Source organism: Sinocyclocheilus grahami, unplaced genomic scaffold (genome assembly GCF_001515645.1).
Source record: "Sinocyclocheilus grahami isolate Dianchi unplaced genomic scaffold, SAMN03320097.WGS_v1.1 scaffold12.1, whole genome shotgun sequence".
In the NCBI taxonomy this organism is placed as follows: domain Eukaryota; kingdom Metazoa; phylum Chordata; class Actinopteri; order Cypriniformes; family Cyprinidae; genus Sinocyclocheilus; species Sinocyclocheilus grahami.
The window spans coordinates 2,430,131-2,451,762 of NW_015505191.1; the positions used below are offsets into that span (position 1 = coordinate 2,430,131).

Here is a 21,632-nt window from a genome sequence, read left to right on the forward strand (position 1 = left end):
ATATATATATATATATGTATATATATATACATATATATATATATATATGAATAGAGAGAGAGAGAATGTACTATGTGTAGAACATCTTAATTCAAGGTTGTGATATGTGTAAGATATCAATCTACTATCAGCACTAATAGTTTTGTCTGTTTGTGCCCGGATATTTAGCTCTTGGTCGTGCAGGTCCGTGTGTTCCGTATCTAAGCACAGAACGGCAGTGTGTGTGTGTGTGTGTGTGTGTGTGTGTGTGTGGGATGGGCCGCTGCAGTCGCGCTGGTTCTAAAGAGAGACTGGTCGAGCTCGAGCTGCTCATCCACACACTGCAGTGTCATGTCACGCGAGGACAGAGACAATGCGCTGATCTCTCCATCCACGACCCGGCGATAGGACGAGGACGTGCACTAACTAGAGGACCCATAATGAATCGCAGTGAGGTACGTGCACATCTGTTTTTTATTAGACAGAAAGACCTTGTGTCTGTTTTTTGTTTTTTTAAACATGTTAATCAAAAACTGGCCTTGTCTGATTCAGAATAGTACAAATATACATTATTTTGGACTTTGACTTTAAATCTGCGCTTCATATGTAGATCTGATGACAGAGGTATTTTTAAGTCCCAGGCTGCATTTAGAGGGGGGAAATCTGCAGACTGATATTGAAAAATGTAATTTCTTCATGCAGAACAGCTGACTACCATCACTGCAAACAAATAAACTTATGTCTGAAATATTTCTCTGGCACTCAGTGTGCAGTGCTGAAGAATCCATTTAGGCACATGACACTTGGGAGGACAAATTGGCTGAAAATTGTTTGCAGCTATGATTTCCTCATGTGCAAAGAACACAGGTGTCTTAAAGGTGCAGTGCATTTTTTGCAGCTGATGGCATGTCAGATTTGTGCTATGACCTGCTGCAGGTGCTCTGCTCTCCCGTGATGGTGCTGCATTCACTAGTAATAAAGATTGGCAAATAACTAATAATAATTTCCCTGTCTTGAGTGACCCCACCTTAAGACTTCTTGAACAGATACAGATTTTGTTCGGTTGTTCTGTTGTCAGGGAGACCTTAACCAGTTTCAAGATGATGACCAATCCCTCTGTCATTATAACACGAGTAGAGTGCAGTAAAATATATTCATGTCTCATATATACACACACTCACAAAATACTGATACAAAATATGTGGTAATGCATTTGGTTTCTACTAAGGCTTTACAAGTTGATGTACTCTAGTCTACAGTAAATAAGTACATGTCCATTGTATGTTGTAGATGGAGATGTCAGGGCCAGGTGTGAGCCGACACAGTCGCACAGTGAAGAGGAGACGGTGGGGAAGACTGAGGCAGCAATGGAAACTGCTGGGTCTGTTTGAGATCGACCAGCAGCATGAGTTCTACAGTCTCACCTGTATGATGAAGGAAGGGCTGTGTGCCGCTGTGCAGAACACCATTGACAACCCTTTACCTGTGAGTATACCCATGTTTATGAACCTACACCTCATTCAGTCCCTATTGAATATCACTTCTTCCATCTTAAGGAAAAGATTACAATTGGAAAGATGCAGTTATAGCTAGAGTTTTGATTGGTTTGTGGACTCCCAGGGGTCTGTGGAGAAGATATAAAAACATATATAATTGTCTTTAATCAGTATCAGAATCAGAATGAACTTTATTGCCAAGTATGTTACACACAAAAGGAATTTGTCTTTGTGACAGGAGCTTCCAGTGCAGATAAAGTACAGACATCATAAAGACAATGAAATAGAATACAAGGCAATAACAAAAAATAGGCTATAAATGTATATATAATACAATTCAGTAATAAATACAGGAAATACACAGACAGAATTACAATGTACAGATATGCTGTTAAAAATAAAAAAAGTGTAAAACCTTAATGTAATTTCTTAAATGTACATTAGAGTATGAGTATTTCAATTTCTGTCTATTTACAAAGCTATTATGTAATAGAAACCAGACATAAAGCCAACTTAGAGGTATTTTAGTTGTTTTTTTTCACATTTAGATTTTTTTTAATTCACCATAACATTTTTCCTTAATCAGATTTATCAAAACATTTTATTCAAATCTTTTTGTTAACCCCCAGACTAGTCTGTTCATTACTGACATCAGCTAGTGTTAACATCTACTACTCAAGCTGATATGAACAAATTTATCTTTACAGAAGTCACAGATCATTGCAGTTAAACAGGTTTGGAATTATGAAAACAAATCCAAAATACAATCCCAAGGAAATAAACAGTTCAGCTCACATTACATTTTCAATGTTGAAGTGCACATTGAAATTAAAGGTGAGAGTCGACAGCTTTGGCATGATCAAAGACCTCCAAGGAGACAGGCGTGTTCTATTTACCATTAATTAGTATGAGGACAAGCTCCATAGAGAGGACCATATTTTGATCTTTCCATGGAGATTGTGTTTGTGGCACTTAAGGGGCACCGTATTACAATGTTTAGGCTTGATTAGAGCTGTTTTCATCTTGGTAATTTGCTCAAGAGTAACAGAGCATGTGGTGTGAAAGAATAACCAAGTGTTTTGGAAACAAACACCACTGTATTGCACGCACTGGGGAGGAGGGGAGAATTCAAACAAAGCAATAGTGCTCAGAGCATGGTAGCGCCACAAGAGAGGGCAGAAATGTTCAAGCAGAAATCAGTGGCTTTTTTAAACCATGAAAAAGAGAATGTAGATTGCAGTTGAGTAAGTGCCATAAGTAAAAAAAATAGCATATACTGTACCTGATACACAATGTATATCTAAGATTTAGCGTTTTATTGAGGAGCAAGAGAGTACTATTCATCTCTGAACGTGGTACCACATAGGCTTGTCACATTTGTGATGTTTCATAGATTATTCACATAGCATTGCAGTGCTTTCTATAAATCAATTTTCTTATTGAGATGACAGAATATTGAAACCGCAGTAACTGTGGCATTCACTGATGCCCAAAAGAAATACAGGGCTTCCAGCAAACCAAGGACTCTCCCAGCTGGCGTTTTTAGTATGGTAAAACCATACAAGATAGAATTGGATAGTTCTGGTCCTAGATTCTGTCAATAAGATGTTACAGCCATGCTAAAATACATATTTACATGTCAGGGAACTTAAGTAATTAATGAAATATGAAAAAGAAATTCTGAAAAAATATGGCTTTTCTGTTGTAAATCATTTTATGATAGCAGTAAGACAATCAATCGCCTGATATTTTGGGATATTTGTGAATATAGTCATACCCATTACATGCATTAAAATGTACTCAGATATTCTAAATGTGATTTCTCCTGAATGTAAGTTAATTGTGGTAACACAGATGGATAGACTTGAAACATTGACCTCTTCCCCACTTTTTTCAGTATAGCTTTCTATTGCCATTTTCAGTGATCCACACAAACTTGTCTATGAGGCAAACACATCCCCTGATTATTAACTACTCAACCTATTTTGTAGTGTGGTTGTTGCACTCATGGTCATGTGCTTGTTCACTAACACACACACACATAGATGATGTTGCTGACCCCTGATTCTATTGAATCCCGTCTGCTTAGGCAGCAGTATGATGCATGAATGTGCTGCCTGTAGTCTGGGGGTCAAAGCACTTTTGCAACTCTTTCACACAAAAACAATACCTGCAAAAACATGTAATCAACTATACAATATACTTTTCAGTATTGATAATATATTTTGTGATTTTTAGGATGAGCTGTCTGAGGATGACTATACTCTTGAAGTAACTCAAATCCATAAGGTATGTTAAAAGGAAAAAGCCAACACCTCTTACTATAATCTCAGCATTTTTTTCTGTACCAGACAAATTATACGTAAGATATTTATGTATAATTTCTACTGAATGTCTTCTGTTGTGTTTGTGACTGTGTGAAGGACTTCAGGATGGCGACATACGCTGGGCCGGTGTTTGCCAGTCTGCGGCGCTCCCTGGGGATGACAGAGAAGGAATATCAGCAGTCCCTCTCTTCTGAAGGCAGCTACTTGCAATTCATCAGCAATTCCAAGAGCAAGGCAGACTTCTTCCTAACGTGAGTCAGCACAAATTCACATGCAGGAGCATATACACCAGACGCAGTATGAGGAGAAGACAGACCACTCATAGAAAAATAAATGGGAGAAATCACATAGTTCAATATGGCCTGTATAAGAAGGGCTGCATTTTAAAGAGCTTTTTTGATGGATTTTTGTACTCTAAAACCTGCATATCATTTTAACATGATTTCAGCCACAGTTATACTGTTGTTGTCTTTTTTTTCCCTTTGAAATATATGTTTTGATTTGAAATGTGTTATTGAAACATAATCTTTCTTTCTGGGGGTTTTCCCCATTCATTTAGATAGAAGCTATACTTGATATGACAATTACTGCCCTGTTGTGCCTTGAGTGATATATATGTATATATATTTATATGTTATATATACAGTGTTGGGAAGTAACTAGTTACATGTAACTAAATTATGTAGTTTAATTACAAAATAAATGTAATTGTAATCACTTACAGTTACTGAGAAAAAATGTGTAATTAAATTACAGTTACTTATGAAAATGTTAATGATTACAAAAGGGGGTTACACCTGATTTCTGTTTTCACACACACACACACACATAAAGATTAATTGATTTCTTTCATAAATTGCAGTGAGTGCTCTAAAATATGAGACACCAAGGTTTCAGGAGTTTAGGACACAGAATAGGACAGGACACAAGCTTATTCCATAACTGTTTTATTTTCTATTTGGGTTTCTGTATATACTTTTTTTTTTTAGATTAACTGTTTTTTCCAAGCCATTGTTAGATGCCAGTGTTTCCTGTCATAGCTATGCAAAGATTTGATTTCAAAAACAGTATCATAGCTACTAAAAGCTACTATTTCTCGTTATAGTTTTAAATCAGTATTTAACCTCAGAATGATCTCAAAGTAAGTCTGATTTTGTGGTGGCTGTGCTTTAAAATTAAATTATTATAATCTTAATTCAAGGGATAAAGGATTTCGAAAGTGATAGTAATCAGTGTTGAATACTACTGTAAGGTTAACCCTGCCTGGTTTACCTGCCATGTTTGAAAATGATTAACAGTTGAAAACATTAGAAATTTAGAAAAGTAATCAAAAAGTAATCAAATGTAATCAGTTACATTACTTTAATAAAGTAATTGAAATAGTTACACTACTTATTACACTACCATTGTAATCTGTAACCTATTAAATTTTTTTTTTCAAATTTAAAGATGCACCGATCGACCAGCCAGGGACCTGAATTAGCCGGTTTTCCGCATGATCGGCCCGGACCGGTGCAGAAAACAAAACAAATGAGCGCAACAGCACTCATAGAAACTTATAGATACATACTGCGGTAGTGAAAAAAATATATAATATATATTATATATATATAATATATGATTTAGGTACGCAACATTGCAACGAACAAAATGTTTCAACACGATTGCAATGTGATTTTATACAATAGTAGTTCAATATACAAGTTAAGTAAAGTCAAGTAAAATTAAAGGGTTAGTTCACCCAAAAAAGAAAATTAGCCCATAAATTACTCACCCTAAAGTCATCCTAGATGTATATGACTTTCTTCTTTCAGACGAATCCAGTCGGAGTTATATTAAAAATGGTCTTTGATCTTTCAAGCTGTTTCATGGCACTCAGCGGGTGTTGCATGCATCAGTCCAAAAGAAGTTAAATAAAATGTACCCATCTATATAAAAAAAGTGTCTCACACGGCTCCGGGGGGTGAACAAAGGCCTTCTGTAGCGAATCGATGCGTTTTTGTAAGAAAAATATCCATATTCAAAACGTAATGATCACTTTAATGTAGCTTGCGCTCACAAACTGCTTCCAGTGTACAACAGTGAGCGCAAGCTACATTAAAGTGATTATTACGTTAAAGTCATATACACCTGGGATGACTTGAGGGTGAGTAATTTATGGGCTAATTTTCATTTTTGGGTGAACTAACCCTTTTAAGTGACTTACAGTTTAGGCACAATATTGACGGTTTTTGCTCAATTTCGCTGATGAAAATAGTTCCAATAAAAGCCACAGCAGAACTGTTTTGTGTCTCCGAGCAACACAGCGGTGTTTCGTTACTGAATGAATCCACGTTTTTGAATGAATCAAGTGAGTCAATGATTCAGTGGCCCATTCATAAAGACAGTCACTTGCCTCGTTTCGGAATAAATCAGCCGTTTGAACATATCTGTTGAATGAAGGACTAATGACTCACTCATTCAAACGGTCATTTGATGCCACCTACTGGTTTGGTTTCATATTTAAAACTATCATTGCATTTTCCCCAACATTTCTTGTTTGTATGTTTAAAAATGTTAAAAAAATTAATCTTATAAAATTCTTTATGCATTCGAAAGTTTGCAGTGTAAATGCATTTATGGCACCTCGGCTTCATCAAACAGTCTGTGTAAATACATCTAATGCCACTTCAGATGCAACTTCTGCGTTTCCTGCAGTGGAAAGATGGACTTTGTTGATACTGATTTCATCTGAGTGGTAACAATTCTACAGTTTCTTATTATTGTTCTAACCGAGTTAATTGAAACAATGTAAGAATTTGATGTGAAAGATGACACATTTAATAAGGTTAGTGAAAAAATTACAATTTAAGAAACAGTGGGAAATGACATCTGTTTTGTTATATACAGCAACTCCTTTTCAGTTAATTGTTATTTCTACTTCTTTTCTAGTCACAGATCACTTTATTTTGAGAGTTAAGTTGTTTAACTTTGTCCTGATTGGGGGAATTGTAATGTTTAATAATTTATGATTAAAATATTTTTTTTTGCATTAAAAAAGTACAGATTTTTGCTTTGATCTTTCAAGCTGTTTCATGGCACTCAGCGGGTGTTACATGCATCAGTCCAAAAGAAGTTAAATAAAATGTACCCATCTATAAAAAAAAGTGTCTCACACGGCTCCGGGGGGTGAACAAAGGCCTTCTGTAGCGAATCGATGCGTTTTTGTAAGAAAAATATCCATATTCAAAACGTAATGATCACTTTAATGTAGCTTGCGCTCACAAACTGCTTCCAGTGTACAACAGTGAGCGCAAGCTACATTAAAGTGATTATTACGTTAAAGTCATATACACCTGGGATGACTTGAGGGTGAGTAATTTATGGGCTAATTTTCATTTTTGGGTGAACTAACCCTTTTAAGTGACTTACAGTTTAGGCACAATATTGACGGTTTTTGCTCAATTTCGCTGATGAAAATAGTTCCAATAAAAGCCACAGCAGAACTGTTTTGTGTCTCCGAGCAACACAGCGGTGTTTCGTTACTGAATGAATCCACGTTTTTGAATGAATCAAGTGAGTCAATGATTCAGTGGCCCATTCATAAAGACAGTCACTTGCCTCGTTTCGGAATAAATCAGCCGTTTGAACATATCTGTTGAATGAAGGACTAATGACTCACTCATTCAAACGGTCATTTGATGCCACCTACTGGTTTGGTTTCATATTTAAAACTATCATTGCATTTTCCCCAACATTTCTTGTTTGTATGTTTAAAAATGTTAAAAAAATTAATCTTATAAAATTCTTTATGCATTCGAAAGTTTGCAGTGTAAATGCATTTATGGCACCTCGGCTTCATCAAACAGTCTGTGTAAATACATCTAATGCCACTTCAGATGCAACTTCTGCGTTTCCTGCAGTGGAAAGATGGACTTTGTTGATACTGATTTCATCTGAGTGGTAACAATTCTACAGTTTCTTATTATTGTTCTAACCGAGTTAATTGAAATTCAGTGGCCCATTCATAAAGACAGTCACTTGCCTCGTTTCGGAATAAATCAGCCGTTTGAACATATCTGTTGAATGAAGGACTAATGACTCACTCATTCAAACGGTCATTTGATGCCACCTACTGGTTTGGTTTCATATTTAAAACTATCATTGCATTTTCCCCAACATTTCTTGTTTGTATGTTTAAAAATGTTAAAAAAATTAATCTTATAAAATTCTTTATGCATTCGAAAGTTTGCAGTGTAAATGCATTTATGGCACCTCGGCTTCATCAAACAGTCTGTGTAAATACATCTAATGCCACTTCAGATGCAACTTCTGCGTTTCCTGCAGTGGAAAGATGGACTTTGTTGATACTGATTTCATCTGAGTGGTAACAATTCTACAGTTTCTTATTATTGTTCTAACCGAGTTAATTGAAACAATGTAAGAATTTGATGTGAAAGATGACACATTTAATAAGGTTAGTGAACAATGACAATTTAAGAAATAGTGGGAAATGACATCTGTTTTGTTAAATAGTACAGCAACCTTTTTTCAGTTAATTGTTATTTCTACCTTTTTTCTAGTCACAGAGCACTTTAATTTGAGAGTTGTTTAAGTGAAAGAACAACTGTAACCTAGTCCAGAATGGGGGAATTGTAATGTTTTATATTTTGTTATTATATAAATAATTTTTTGCATTAAAAAGTATAGACTTTTGTTTGTATATACTGTCAATTATAGTTTTTAGAAAGAAAATCGGAATCGGCAGATCACACTTACAAAAAATTGGAAATCGGAATCGGCCAAGAAAATTGCAATCGGTGCATCTCTATTATAATTTTTATTCAGCAAGCATGGATTAAATTGATCAAAAGTGACAGTAAAGTCTTAAAAATTATTTTGGACTTTTTGTTAATCAAAGAATCCAAAGACAAAAATATTAGAAATATTAAGCAGCACAACTGTTTTAAATTGGTAATAATAAGAAATATTTCTTGAGCAGGAAATCAAAATATTATTTCTGAAGAATCACGTAACACTAATGACTGATTCTAATTGCTGCTAAAAATTCAACTTGCCATACAGGAATACATTACATTTTAAAATACATTAAAATACAAAACAGTTGATTTAAATCGTCAAAATATTTCATTGTTTTTTTTACTGATTTCTGATCAAATAAATGCAGCCTTGGTGAGTATAAGATACTTATTTTAAAAAGCATTTTAAAAATCTCACTGACCAAACTTTTAACGGAATAGTATATATATTTATTTGATCTCAAACCAAATGTCCTTTAACACACATTTCTCTGTTCTCTGTTTAGTAATGACAAGCGGTTCTTCTTAAAGACACAGAGTAAAAGAGAAGTGCGATTTCTCTTGTCTAACCTGAGAATCTACATGGAACATCTGGAGAAGTACCCACACTCTCTGCTTGTCAAATTTTTAGGTGAGAATAAAGGAAGCTATTAAATTAACATTACTTTTTCAACAAATGTTACTGGACAAACATTTTCTTATCCACCAAGTTTAATGCATTATGAATTTGAAGGTGTAATTCATGATGATTTACACTAGAAACCTTAAAACCCTGAATGCTTATCTTTATTGCATCTATTTAAGCAATTGTCATGCTTGATTCATGGACAGGTGTTCACAGGATCAAAATAGCACATCAGAGGATGGTAATTATTTCACTTTACATCTTCAATTTCCTGTAAAAATGATTATTTTATGAACCCTGAGGGTGCATGTTGTTTTCTGTGTGCAGAAGTACTTTATTGTGATGCAAAGTGTCTTTTACCCTGATGACAGAATCACAGCGAGGTAAGACTTATTGCATGTTATAAATGGAAATGGTGAAGTGTTAACGATTCGTCCATTATCAATCATATAAATATTTAATGTTGCTAATCTCTCCATCACTTCTGTGAATGTACACCACAGAAGATGTCATCTTGGCTTACTAAAATCCACAGCCTTGCAATTATTGGTCATTAAATTGCTTTGCCTTTTAGCTGTTACTTTTGGCTTGCACTAATGGTAAGAAGAATGATCCAATCCATCACTACCACCTCCTTCTCCATTACACTTCCTTCCTAGTTTTACATTCACCCTTTTCTCTCAATGTGTAAGGTATGATATAAAGGGCTGTGAGGTGAGCCGGTGGACAGACCCAGCCCCTGAAGGCAGCCAGATCATTGTTGTTTTGAAGGATCTTAATTTTGAAGGACAGTTCATTCAGTTAGGTAAGCTCAGTTCCTTTTATGATATTTAGACTTCATCTGCATCACTACGTTCAATCCTTTGGTTCCTTGTTTATATGACAGATCAGCAACGCCCTTGGCTCCTGCGTCAGGTGGAGATTGATACTGCCTTTCTTCAGACGCTCAATGTGTTGGACTATAGCTTCCTGCTTGCCCATCAGCCCCTGCACCAGGATGAACTCAGCCAGAGTCTCTCTTTCACAACACTCATCATGCGTGCCAAAAAGTGAGCATTATTTTAGTCTATCATGCATATAGTCATCTACAAACAACCATAGACATTTACAAAGATGTTTTAATGAAGCTCTGCTTGTGTACATTTTTAAAGATGTCTGGCATTCATAATTGTATAAAAACTCTATTCTTGACACAGTCAGACGGCACACAGATACTTTTGGCTGGTCATCGCTATCTCACACAGTCATTTGAATGAACTGCTCATGCTTAACTGCTGAGGTGCATGCAGAATATAGTTATTAACTTTATATGATTACGTGCAGAATACTGATGTTTGCTCTTGTTTTAATTGTTCTCATAGTTCAGAGACAATATTTTCTTTAAAACATTTCGGTTACACTTTATATCAATTATCGCTATTAACAAACCATTAACTACAACTTTCCCCTCAATAAACTCCTAATCTGCTGCTTATTAATAGTTAGTAAGGTAGTTGTTAGGTTTAAGTATTGGGTAGGATTAGGAATGTAGAATATGGTCATGCAGAATATGTGCTTTATAAGTAGCCTACTAAGAAACAGCCAATGCTTAATAAGCAACTAGGTAATAGTGAGAATTGGTCTCTATACTAAAGTGTTATGGATGTTTCTTTCTGCTGCCTCCTCTCTCTAGTTTAGTTCTGTATTTAAGGATAACAGGCTTTGCCCTGACTGTGAATGCTCATGTTCACCTCTGTTTCCAGATCCTTCTCTTTCTTCTCCAAACGGCCATTGGCAGGCAGGCATGTAGCTATCATATCTAGCTTCAATGTCATTTTCAAAGTAATGTCTCAAAGAAATAACAAAAAACGAAATCACTAAACTATAATAATAACCATACGTGTACTTGCTACTACCATTCCATTAGCCACTGAACATCATCTCATATACTGCATTTATCCATCATTTAAACTAAAGGTTTACCCAAAAAATTGATGGAAGTCTTTTTTTAATTTACTTATTCTCATGTCTTTTGAAACCCATATGACTTTGTCTTTTCCATAGAACACATTAGGACATTTAGCAGAATGTCCAAGCTGCTCTTTTCCATACAATGAAAGTGAATAGTGTTCTGTTCCTCACACCAAGTGAACATATGACTTAAGTATGAGTTACTTTTAAGGTGCTTTTTTGTTTAGAGACTGACCGTCTTTGGTCCCCATTCATTTTCATTGTGTGGAGAAGAGCAGCATGAACATTTTGCAAAACATCTCTTTTTGTGTTCCACACAAAAAATAATGACATATGGGTTTGGAAGGACATGAGGGTGAGTAAATGATGTAAGGTTTTACATTTTTGGGTGAACTATACCTTTAACAGCATGGAATGTTCAGGTGTAATAATCTTCTGCAGAAAAACAGAGCTTCAACCCAGAAACAAGCAACAGCCATACACTTTCATTTTACGGCAATCATTCAGTAGGTTAATGTTCTTTGCTCTGTTCTGTGTTCTTCTCTGACTGGCTGTTAGGTCAGTAAATGCAACATCCAGTCCTACACCAACTGTTCCCGGGATGGTGGCAGAGGAAGACTCCACACTCCTCTCCTCAGAATTAAATACAACACAATGTCACGTAACAGAAATACACAGTGGCAATGGTACAACCGACATCGCAAGTCCTGAGGAAGACAAAATTGAGCAACAAAGTAGGGTGGGAACGGAGTCAGCCGATCTACAAACCTTCCAGTCCCAGAACCGGAGATTGCTTCCTAACTTCAAAAACCCGCTTCATGTCATTGATGGACCAGAGCAGCGTTACTTCATTGGGATAATTGACATCTTCACTGTTTATGGTTTCAAAAAGAGGCTTGAGCATCTGTGGAAAAGCCTGAGACACCCACGACAAACATTCTCCACAGTCAGTCCTCCAGCTTACTGTCACAGGCTGTGCCAGTGGGTTCAGGACCATACCAAATAAAATTAGAGGTCTCTTGGATGACAGATGGACCCACTGTTCGCACACCTGACTCATACATACCTCATTATGTAAACACAGTGGAATGGATCTGAATGTACATTTGAGGGTGAACGTTTTTATAGCTTTTTGTTTAAAGGGGTCATAGAATGCTACATGCAATTAACCAAACTATGTTACAGACTTTTCATTAAGACCCTAAAGAATCATATCAACTTGTGGAAAATGGGCATCCTTTTCCTATGACCCCTTTAAATAAAGACGATGCTAATGCAAGTACTTGTTAAAACACTGTAGTTCATGAAAAATGCAAAAGTTAAAAGTTTTATTCATTTAAAATTGTTATGTAAGTAACAGTGCAATGACGGTGCATAGGGATGAAACCTATTATGAAAACATGAATAAGAGCAATGTAAAGTGTAACTTTTGGTTTAAGCATGTTTTCATAATTGAATTATGTAATACGGGTTACGTATATCCCATTTATTGAAAAGTACATTGTTACCATTTGATTGCAAGCTGTCCAGACAGAAAGGCTTTTGAGACTTACAACTTATCAACAAAAGCAGGGTCACTTCCTTCCTGCTGTCTGTCACGTTCAGAAACTGTTATGTGGAACTACACAAGTGGGCATTCAAATGCTTTCAGAAATATTTATGCAGTATAATAAAAAACGAATGTTTGATATTTGCATCTGTTCTTCTTTAATGATTTAGATAAATAATGTTCAGGCCTCAAGATGCTTTTGTATTGTGCTATTTGTAATTTACCAGTTTAAATCTATCTATCTATCTATCTATCTATCTATCTATCTATCTATCTATCTATCTATCTATCTATCTATCTATCTATCTATCTGTCTATCTATCTGTCTGTCTGTCTGTCTGTCTATAATTAATTGAATATTAATGGAATGATACAGTTTACTTGTACAGACCACAGAGGATACTTTAAAAAAATAATTTTCATTAGAAGTATTGTATTTAAAAAAAAAAGAAAATGGTTAGGATACCCAAAACAATACGTTCCAGTAGGGGGGTTAAAATCATGAGCATCCAGCTAGGCTGAGTAGAGGATGGCCGATGTAACTGATGGTAACTCCAGGTTGCGCTGTCGATTCCGCCTCGTCCTGCACAATCGATCCCGTTGCAGGGACAACCAACAAGCTGATGTTGCCGAAACGCACACAGTGAAAACGCTGACACGATGGATTTCAATGTCAAGAAACTAGCGTCGGATGCAGGTGTCTTCTTCACTCGTGCTGTTCAGGTATGAAATGACCCAGTGCTTTCTGCTTATTTCACGGTAGTTGCGTTGAGCCGTAAGTGCCGTGCGTGAACTGAGGGGGATGGACGTGCGCAGCAGCATCAGCAGCGGGCTCTAGTCAATTGAATGAACTGCTTCGCTCTGTTGGCCTTACAGAGCCTCACGCGAACACTCAGAAACCTCGCTTTCTGTAAAACTTAATACATCTGCCATTGTTCAAGCGAGCAATCTTTGTTTGTCATGTTGCGATGATCTGTATTTTCCTCGCCATTGTAAGCCGATAGACGCAAGCCAAGCCCGTATCCATTATTAATGGCTGTTCATGTGACAGCACTCTCCAACAGAACAGACGAAGCCCTGTTTACTATTACGGTTTACTTATTTTTTAAATGCTTGTTTAGGGATGCTCATGTTACTGTATGTCAAAAAAATGTCAGTCTATCGAAATGTAACCGAGTGTAAAAATATACTCAGTTATAACAAAGACTTAAGACAGTAAACAGGTTGATAGGGACAGATCACCTCAACATGAAAATACTCTCGTCGTATTCACCCTCATGGTATTTTGAACCTGTATGATTTTGTATTTTCGGTGGAACACAAAAGATGCTCTGTTACTGTTTTTCCCCCCACAGAATGAAAGTGAATGGTAATTGTTCAATTAGACAGTTCAAAAATATGTATAATTTGAATAATGACTTAAATGTTAGTCTGTACATCACACAAAGCTGTTTTATTGTTATTTTTGGTGCTTGGCAGGTCTTGGTCTCCATTCCCTTACATTTTATGGAAGAAAAAGCAGCACAACATCACTGTGAAGAAAATAATGTCTGTTTTGGAACAGCATGAGAGGGAGCGTTTTCATTTTAATAGACCTCCTTGTATGCAGAACACTGAAAGATGTCTGGCCAGCTGGTGTGTATGTGTGATGGTGAATGTCCATCTGTTTCCACGTGGGTGGTTTTTCATTTAAGCAGGAAAAGTTTCTTTTTTATTAATTACAATATTTGTCGTTTTATTATCTAAGATTATCCTTGAAACTTTAAGTTGTGACAGATGACATTTTCTATAAAATGTAAAAAAAGGAAGATTATTTCTTAAGGACAAACATTTTCTATTATTAAATTTTTTTTTTTTAAATGCAACAATTGAATTCCGTTGATAATTAATTGTTAACAAAAACCATGTGATGATCCAAAGACACTGCATGTAGTTAGAAGTAATACAACTGCTAAACTAATCAAACTTAGGGGTGACAATCTAATGTGAAAATCCTTGTAAAGTAAAACATAAGATTTGACATTTAAAAATTCTAAAATAACATTTGTTCAGAATAAATAAGTGGCACTGAAATACTGATTTTTGTGTAGTTATTTTTTTCTTCTTCAATGCATTCTATATAATCAGTATGTACTGTATGCTACATTATTTACACAGTGTGACATTTATTATATTGTCAAAGCATTATGTGTCTTATTCATAGACGTGCCACATCCCCGGATATCACAAGATAGTGTGCAAAAACCTCTGTCATACCCATATTCTCGGCTCATGGATGACAGACATTCAAAACTGCTGATGTAGAGGGAATCCTTCATGCTGAATGTGATTTATGTTTTTTTCCCCCCCCTCTTTCACCTCAGGCCTGAATTTTATGCGCTGTCAGCAGGGGTCTTCCCTGTGTGTGAGTGAAATATTAAACACCAGCCCTATATTTTTTCACCTTGTCAGAGGAAATCTTTGCTGCAGGTCCACCGGCCTGCCAGAAGCCTCCTGTTTATCAATGAGAGTCACAGGGCATTTGTTCAGCTGTTAGCTACTGACCTTTAGCAATGGCTGACATTTTAGCCTGCATATTTGGATATCAAGTGAATTTGAACTGCAAAGGCACAAACAGGCCGGTGCCATTCACCTGTCTGATCCATGAACTGAGTTTCTTGAACTAATCTTGTTTATTGTTATGTCTCCCCTGAGAAGATTGAAGAACAAGATTGTTTGCCTTCTGTAGTCTGATTAACCAGGGAGCATATGAAGGGGGTGTCCCCTATCAGCCAATCACCTTTGCTGACACAGATAAGCGTCCCCGCTCAGCTAATCACTACTACTGTACCTGTCAGGGATTTCGTTGGGAGCAGATCATTATCACTCAAAGCCACAGTTCTGTCATGGAGTTACTGCAGTCAGAGGCAGTGCACATGAGCTGTTTTTTAGGATTCTTTAATGAATAGAAAGTACAGAAGAATTTGTTATAACACCTTTACAGTCACATTTGATCCATTTAATGAAGAATAAATATCCATGCTGAATAAAAGTATGATTTCCTCCTGAAAAAGTTCTTACTTTGAACAGTAGTGTCTAATTATTATTATTATTTTTAAAGCACCATATTTAACAGTGGTGCAACAAATTGATTTGTATTTTATTATATTGCCTTTTATTACATTATCATATTTTACATAGGTTTTATAATTAATAATGTTCTGAATTGTTTAACAAACAATGGTTTAAAATTAAATATAAACATCTAGCTTATAATGTAATGGTTTTAGGTTAAACATAGCATGTCTCACTGCAGGGCACATGTCAGATATAACTATATGCATGCTTTTCATTGTCCATGTCCTTTCATTGTCTTTTGTCAGAAAATGACTTGATGTTTTTGTTGCTCTCAAACTTAATGTGTCTGATTTATAGCATTATATGCTGCTTGATGTGAACTGTGAAACATTGTCTAAACATAAATATAGGGGAATGGCATAATGCCAGCAAATCATGTGAATAGCTTTAAGAGTATGTCTCCTTGTCTTGCTGAGAATTGTTTAGCATTCTGAGACAATACGTTATGGGAAATTATTAGGGCTGGGTAAAAAATATCGATATCTCGATATTAATCGATTCTCATTTTTACGGAACGATATCGATTCTTAAATCCCAAGAATCGATGATTCTAACCTGTTTTCAGTTAATGGACGGAACGTTGAAGGGCACTTCCCATCCAATAAATCACAATAAGCATTGTGCTTTGGTACTTTTAATATGAAACAAAGTCTCAGATTTCAAATTCTGTCCATTGTATTGCAATATTCAAACAATAAATGCCGTTTTGTCGCTGTTTAATGTGGAGTGACAGATCGCCAGTGTTGCCAGACGTACGATAATTATCGTATTTGTACGGTAATTTAGACCTCTGTACGATGTACGATCAATAATGAAAAAAATCCCATAATGTACGATAATTTCAGAATTTTGTGAAACTTCAAATGATGGTCGTTGTAATCATAGGGCTTCTTCTATACTAATTCATGTAGCTGTGGATCCTACGTCTACCATGCCATTTTAAACGAGCACTTTGTTGCGGTGACGCGGTCCAGGAGTAGAAATATTATTATGGAATTGTAACTTTATTCTTTTAAAAACTTCATTAAGTGTAATTTTAACAAATCAGTCAATTTTAACCTTCAATATTATAGTAATGTAGTACTACCAACTAACTCTCATGTATATTTTACAGCATTGGTTGAGAGATTTTTTTTCCAAAATTTGGCATGTACCTGATATATATCCAAAATAATCGAAATCGAATCGAATTTGTAATCAAATCGAATCGCAAGCTTGTGAATGAGAATCGAATCAAAGCGTGAAATTTGTGTCAAAACTTAACCCTAGAAATGATGCATGCATATTCTTGTTCCTCAGAAAGAACAGCTAATATTGCCTACGTTGTTGTACATCTGGTTTGGAGTGCTGCTCTTACAGACAGACTGAATTGTTTTGTATGTTCTCCAGTACACAGAGGAGAAGCTTGGCCAGGCAGAAAAGACTGAACTTGATGCCCATCTGGAGAACCTGATTGCTCGAGCGGACTGCACCAAAAACTGGACCGAAAAGATCTTCAGACAGACCGAGGTGCTGCTTCAACCCAACCCAAGTAAGAATCTACATGAGCGTTATACGTTTAAAATCTTCCTACGTTTTGCATCTACCTAAGCCTCTGAATTACATTTTCTTTAGGAAAATATTCCGTTATTAGATATTGTTTGAAATATGTGGTCTTGTCTCTCAAATGTTGAAAAATGTCTCATGTTGTTGACAACAGGAACATCTCTTTGTTGATATCAGTCTGCTTTCATTTTTTTTAAATCGTCATGATATTTTACAATATCACAGATTTATTGTATATTAATCAAGTAAACACAGCCTTTGTGAGCATTAGAGACTTCTTTCAAAACATAAAAAAATCTGGCAGACTCCAAATGTTTGAATGGTAGTGTATATCGCATTTCGTAAAATTTGCATTTTATGTTGGCAGTTCACAAATGAATAAACAACATGAAACATTTTATATTAATACTCGTTCGGTTATAATTTCTGAATCATTGATGAGGCCACAGGTTTCAGATGTTTTAAAGTGCCCCTATTATGGGTTATGAAAAGTTCATATTTTGGTTTTAGGGGGTCCCCAACAACAGGGTGACATGCATGCAGGTAAAAAAACACTTTCATTGTCTTATAATATGCATTTATTTTTTACCTTATTTGCTCAATGTCTCCCAAACGATACATTTAACGATTCATTTTTCCAAACCCCTCAGTTGCGTGATGCTAATCTGCGGTGATTGGTCCAATTTGTCTCATTTTCATTTCATCATGTCTGTAATGCCTGTTAAAGCAGCGTTTGTGAGCGCAGTGCTGCTTTGTGTACAGCGTTACCGGGGAAACAGCTATTTTTACTGCTCCAAAAGCGGCACCTAGTGGCAAAGAATGAATTTCTATTTTCATTCAGACCAACTCGAAAAGACCAACAACTGGGCAGGCAATATGCTAATGTTTCATGTTGACGTCAACATGAAACGGCTTGGGATTCGCTTTAAAAACGACTCGTTTCAATTATTCAGAGTCGACTCTTTCTTTTGAGAGACAATACTTTATACACGGTGCACTTTCAGATTTAAAACTTGGCAGGATGTTTTCATTCACTTAGAGCTGTGTTACACACTGCATGAAAGGTAATTTTCAAAAATCCATAATAGGGGCACTTTAAAGCTCATCTTTGATGACAATAACTTTCATGTACATATTTAAGCATTTAATACTAATAAGAACACTAACCTGTTCTTTCTAACTCTCTCCATGCTCCAGTTGACCAAACTGGTAAGTGTGTCTCTACTCCCCATGGCCTGTGCTTTAGGTCTTCAGTTTAATTCCTTCCTCAAATGACAGATGTTTAGTATTAGACCCAATGTGTGAGGCTGGCTCTTCTCACTATGTTTTTGTCATGGTAGTACTATCCTTTTGCGGCTGAGTTTGGGTGAATGTCTTGTGGTTTATACACCTGTTTAAACATCTGTTTTTCAATCATCTGAATATCTTAACCAGATCTGTTTTTCAAATCTGTGAGGTCTCTTCAAATCCTGCTGGCAACACAGAGAGCTGGAATGATTGTTCAAAGACTGTTGTTATCACATTTTTTATTACTACCACACATGGGTTTTATGTTTTCATCTGTGATGTCTACATCAAAGACCTGTGTTTCGTTCATCTTTTTTTGCTTTATGGTCTCTCGAAACAATGTTCAGAATACTACAATGAAAGTATCCCAAAAATTTGTAAATGGTTGGTGAAATATTTTTAAACTTTTATGATTAGATATTGAGAAGCAAGGAAGGTAACATGCATTTTAAGCTATAAATCTTATTTAAATTCATACATAAAGAAATGTAAACCAATATGTATACCAGTGTGATATTGTATATAATATCAATTTTATTACCCTCAATTTGCTGACTGTGAACTATTGGTTTGGATTGGTAAGCATGATGGTGCAAAATGGTTTACTTGATTAAGTTTACTGGAGTAAACCCTAAATAAAGTTTGATGTAATTCTTTATTTAGGTGCGCGTATTGAAGAGTTTTTTTATGAGAAATTGGACAGAAAGATCCCATTCAGAACCACTAATGCAGAGCTGCTGGGGCAGTATATGCAGGATGCTGCAAAGGAATTTGGGCCAGGAACTCCGTATGGTTCGTATGTTTTTTTTTTGATTGTTTTTAATCAAAAAACACACAGAAAAGCCAAAAGTTATTTTGTTAAATGGTTAGTTCACCCAGCTGTTTCATGGCACTCAGCGGGTGTTGCATGCATCCGTCCAAAAGAAGTTAAATAAAAAGCGCCCATCCATAAAAAAAGTGTCTCACACTACTCCGGGGGGTGAACAAAGGCCTTTTGTATCGAATCGATGCGTTTTTGTAAGAAAAATATCCATATTCAAAACATAATAATCACTTTAATGTAGCTTGCACTCACTGTTGTAAACGGAAGCAGTTCCGGGCGGATGACGTATGAGGTCAGCTTTGCGCATGCGCCGCTCAGAAGTGACGAACAAGGAAGCACAGGGGAGAGATCAAAACAAAACGGTCACTAATTAGAAGAACAAAACGAGGATTTGTAAAGAAGAATGTCGGAGGATTTCAATATAAGCCAAGAGGAGACTGGTTTTCCTTTGCTAAAGTAAGGAAACTTTGCTTCCTTTGCTCCTGTTAACAAACGTTGGTTTTCACGAGACTCACTGGTGCATGCGCAACGCTGACCTCATACCTCATCAGCCCAGAGCTGCTTCCATGTAGGACTGTTGGTGTAAGCTACATTAAAGTGATTATTACGTTTTGAATATGGATACATTTTCTTACAAAAACGCATCAATTCGCTACAGGAGGCCTTTGTTCACCCCCCGGAGCCGTGTGAGACACTTTTATTATGGATGGGCGCTTTTTATTTCACTTCTTTTGGACGGATGCATGCAACACCCGCTGAGTGGCATTAAACAGCTTGAAAGATCAAAGACTATTTTTTATATAACTCCGACTGGATTCGTCTGAAAGAAGAAAGTTATATACACCTAGGATGACTTGAGGGTGAGTAATTTATGGACTAATTTTCATTTTTGGGTGAACTAACCCTTTAAGATAAAATGGCTACATATTTATTATAAGAAACAATAGAAAGCAGTTTGCACATAATCAAAGTCTAGAATAGAAGTCTGTACTAGAAGCCAGTGCATACCAGTTTATGTTCTTTTTTTTCTTTTTTATTTATGTGATGCACCATATGAGGCGGACTTGCCGCTGCACATGTTCACTTCTCCCTTTTTGCTGTGACAGTGTGCTATAGTAATACAGATCTCTAAATCAAGTTAATGTTTAGCCGCATGCCTTGTTTCACTAGATGGCGCACTTTCCCTTTGGCAAATAGGTGTTCTTGGATATTTTTAGGTTAGAATTTACTGAGGGAAATTGTATTAGATTCTGTGTTTTTTATTTGTTTCTTAACTATTATGAGGTTATGACATTTGCTTGTATTTATATTAGAACTTTATATATTATAATTATAGCAATGCTGCTTAAATATATTTATATAATTGCGCTCTTAGATGTCAACATAAAAAAAATAATAATTCATGACCACTGCCAAGGTAAATAAGACTTATGAAACAAATGAAAACATGTTTAATTTACAGAGAATCAAAGCAGCATCGGAGCATATGTCTAAAGATGCCTTATGTGAGGCAGAGTGTTTCATTTTGTGAGTTTAGGTCTCTGACGAAGATACCTTCATACCCCTTGATTAGTTAAACACATTTGGAAATGACTTGACAGGAAAAGATTGAAAATGTCAGTGCAATGCTAAGTTGCACATAATGCTTTGGGAATGTTTTGCCTGTTTTCAGGTAGTACTTTGATCACTGTTGGAGAGTTTCAGCGGAGGTTGGGTGGAGCAGAGCGGGAATTCCTACATATGTCAGCTATTAACTTCCTCACACCACTGAGGAACTTTCTAGAGGGTGACTGGAAAACCATTTCTGTAAGTGAAATTCATAATCTCGGTCTCAGATGGTTCACATCCTTCTGATATATAAGCCAACTTACAATGGCTGATAATGGCTAGTTACAAAATTATTGGCTGACAAGCTTTTATGGTATCTAAAATATACTTTAATGTATACTTTAATATATTTTTAATATAAATTTCTATTGAAACTTTTATGTCGTATTTAAATATATTTGTAATTAAATATTTGTATTGAAGTTACAATTTAGTACATTATTTATATATATATATATATATATATGTATATATTTATCTATATCTATCTATCTATATATATATATATATATATATATATATATACC

General features: G+C 35.8%; 2 protein-coding genes across 8 annotated transcripts in view; both read left to right on the forward strand.

Annotated features, from left to right (window-relative positions):
• The first annotated feature begins 283 nt into the window (after positions 1-283).
• Positions 284-12,337, forward strand: LOC107598405 (phosphatidylinositol 4-phosphate 5-kinase-like protein 1). Its single transcript, XM_016289731.1, has 10 exons — positions 284-434; positions 1,270-1,464; positions 3,714-3,764; positions 3,899-4,053; positions 9,108-9,232; positions 9,433-9,467; positions 9,554-9,609; positions 9,919-10,031; positions 10,113-10,275; positions 11,735-12,337. Exons 1-10 carry the CDS (start codon positions 420-422, stop codon positions 12,180-12,182), a joined length of 1,356 nt encoding a protein of 451 aa, XP_016145217.1. The 5' UTR covers positions 284-419; the 3' UTR covers positions 12,183-12,337.
• A 911-nt stretch (positions 12,338-13,248) lies between these two features.
• Positions 13,249-21,632, forward strand: part of sh3glb2b (SH3-domain GRB2-like endophilin B2b) — a 21,835-nt gene continuing 13,451 nt past the window's right edge. For 2 of the 7 annotated variants that reach the window (XM_016288349.1, XM_016288369.1), the window contains exons 1-5: positions 13,250-13,448; positions 17,232-17,373; positions 18,585-18,596; positions 19,338-19,466; positions 21,170-21,303. In XM_016288349.1, coding sequence (XP_016143835.1) covers positions 13,386-13,448; positions 17,232-17,373; positions 18,585-18,596; positions 19,338-19,466; positions 21,170-21,303 — 480 coding nt within the window. In that variant the 5' untranslated portion in view covers positions 13,250-13,385. Of the gene's footprint in view, positions 13,449-17,231; positions 17,374-18,584; positions 18,597-19,337; positions 19,467-21,169; positions 21,304-21,632 lie in introns of all 7 variants that reach the window. The other 5 variants (XM_016288392.1, XM_016288384.1, XM_016288355.1 and 2 more) reach the window with 3 other exon arrangements.

What these genes read in the sequence shown, in the direction of transcription:
- LOC107598405 (XM_016289731.1), top strand. An exon ending in TCTGCTTGTCAAATTTTTAG is followed by an intron (nt 9,233 to 9,432) that starts GTGAGAATAAAG and finishes ATTCATGGACAG; the next exon opens with GTGTTCACAGGATCAAAATA. An exon ending in CTCATCATGCGTGCCAAAAA is followed by an intron (nt 10,276 to 11,734) that starts GTGAGCATTATT and finishes ACTGGCTGTTAG; the next exon opens with GTCAGTAAATGCAACATCCA.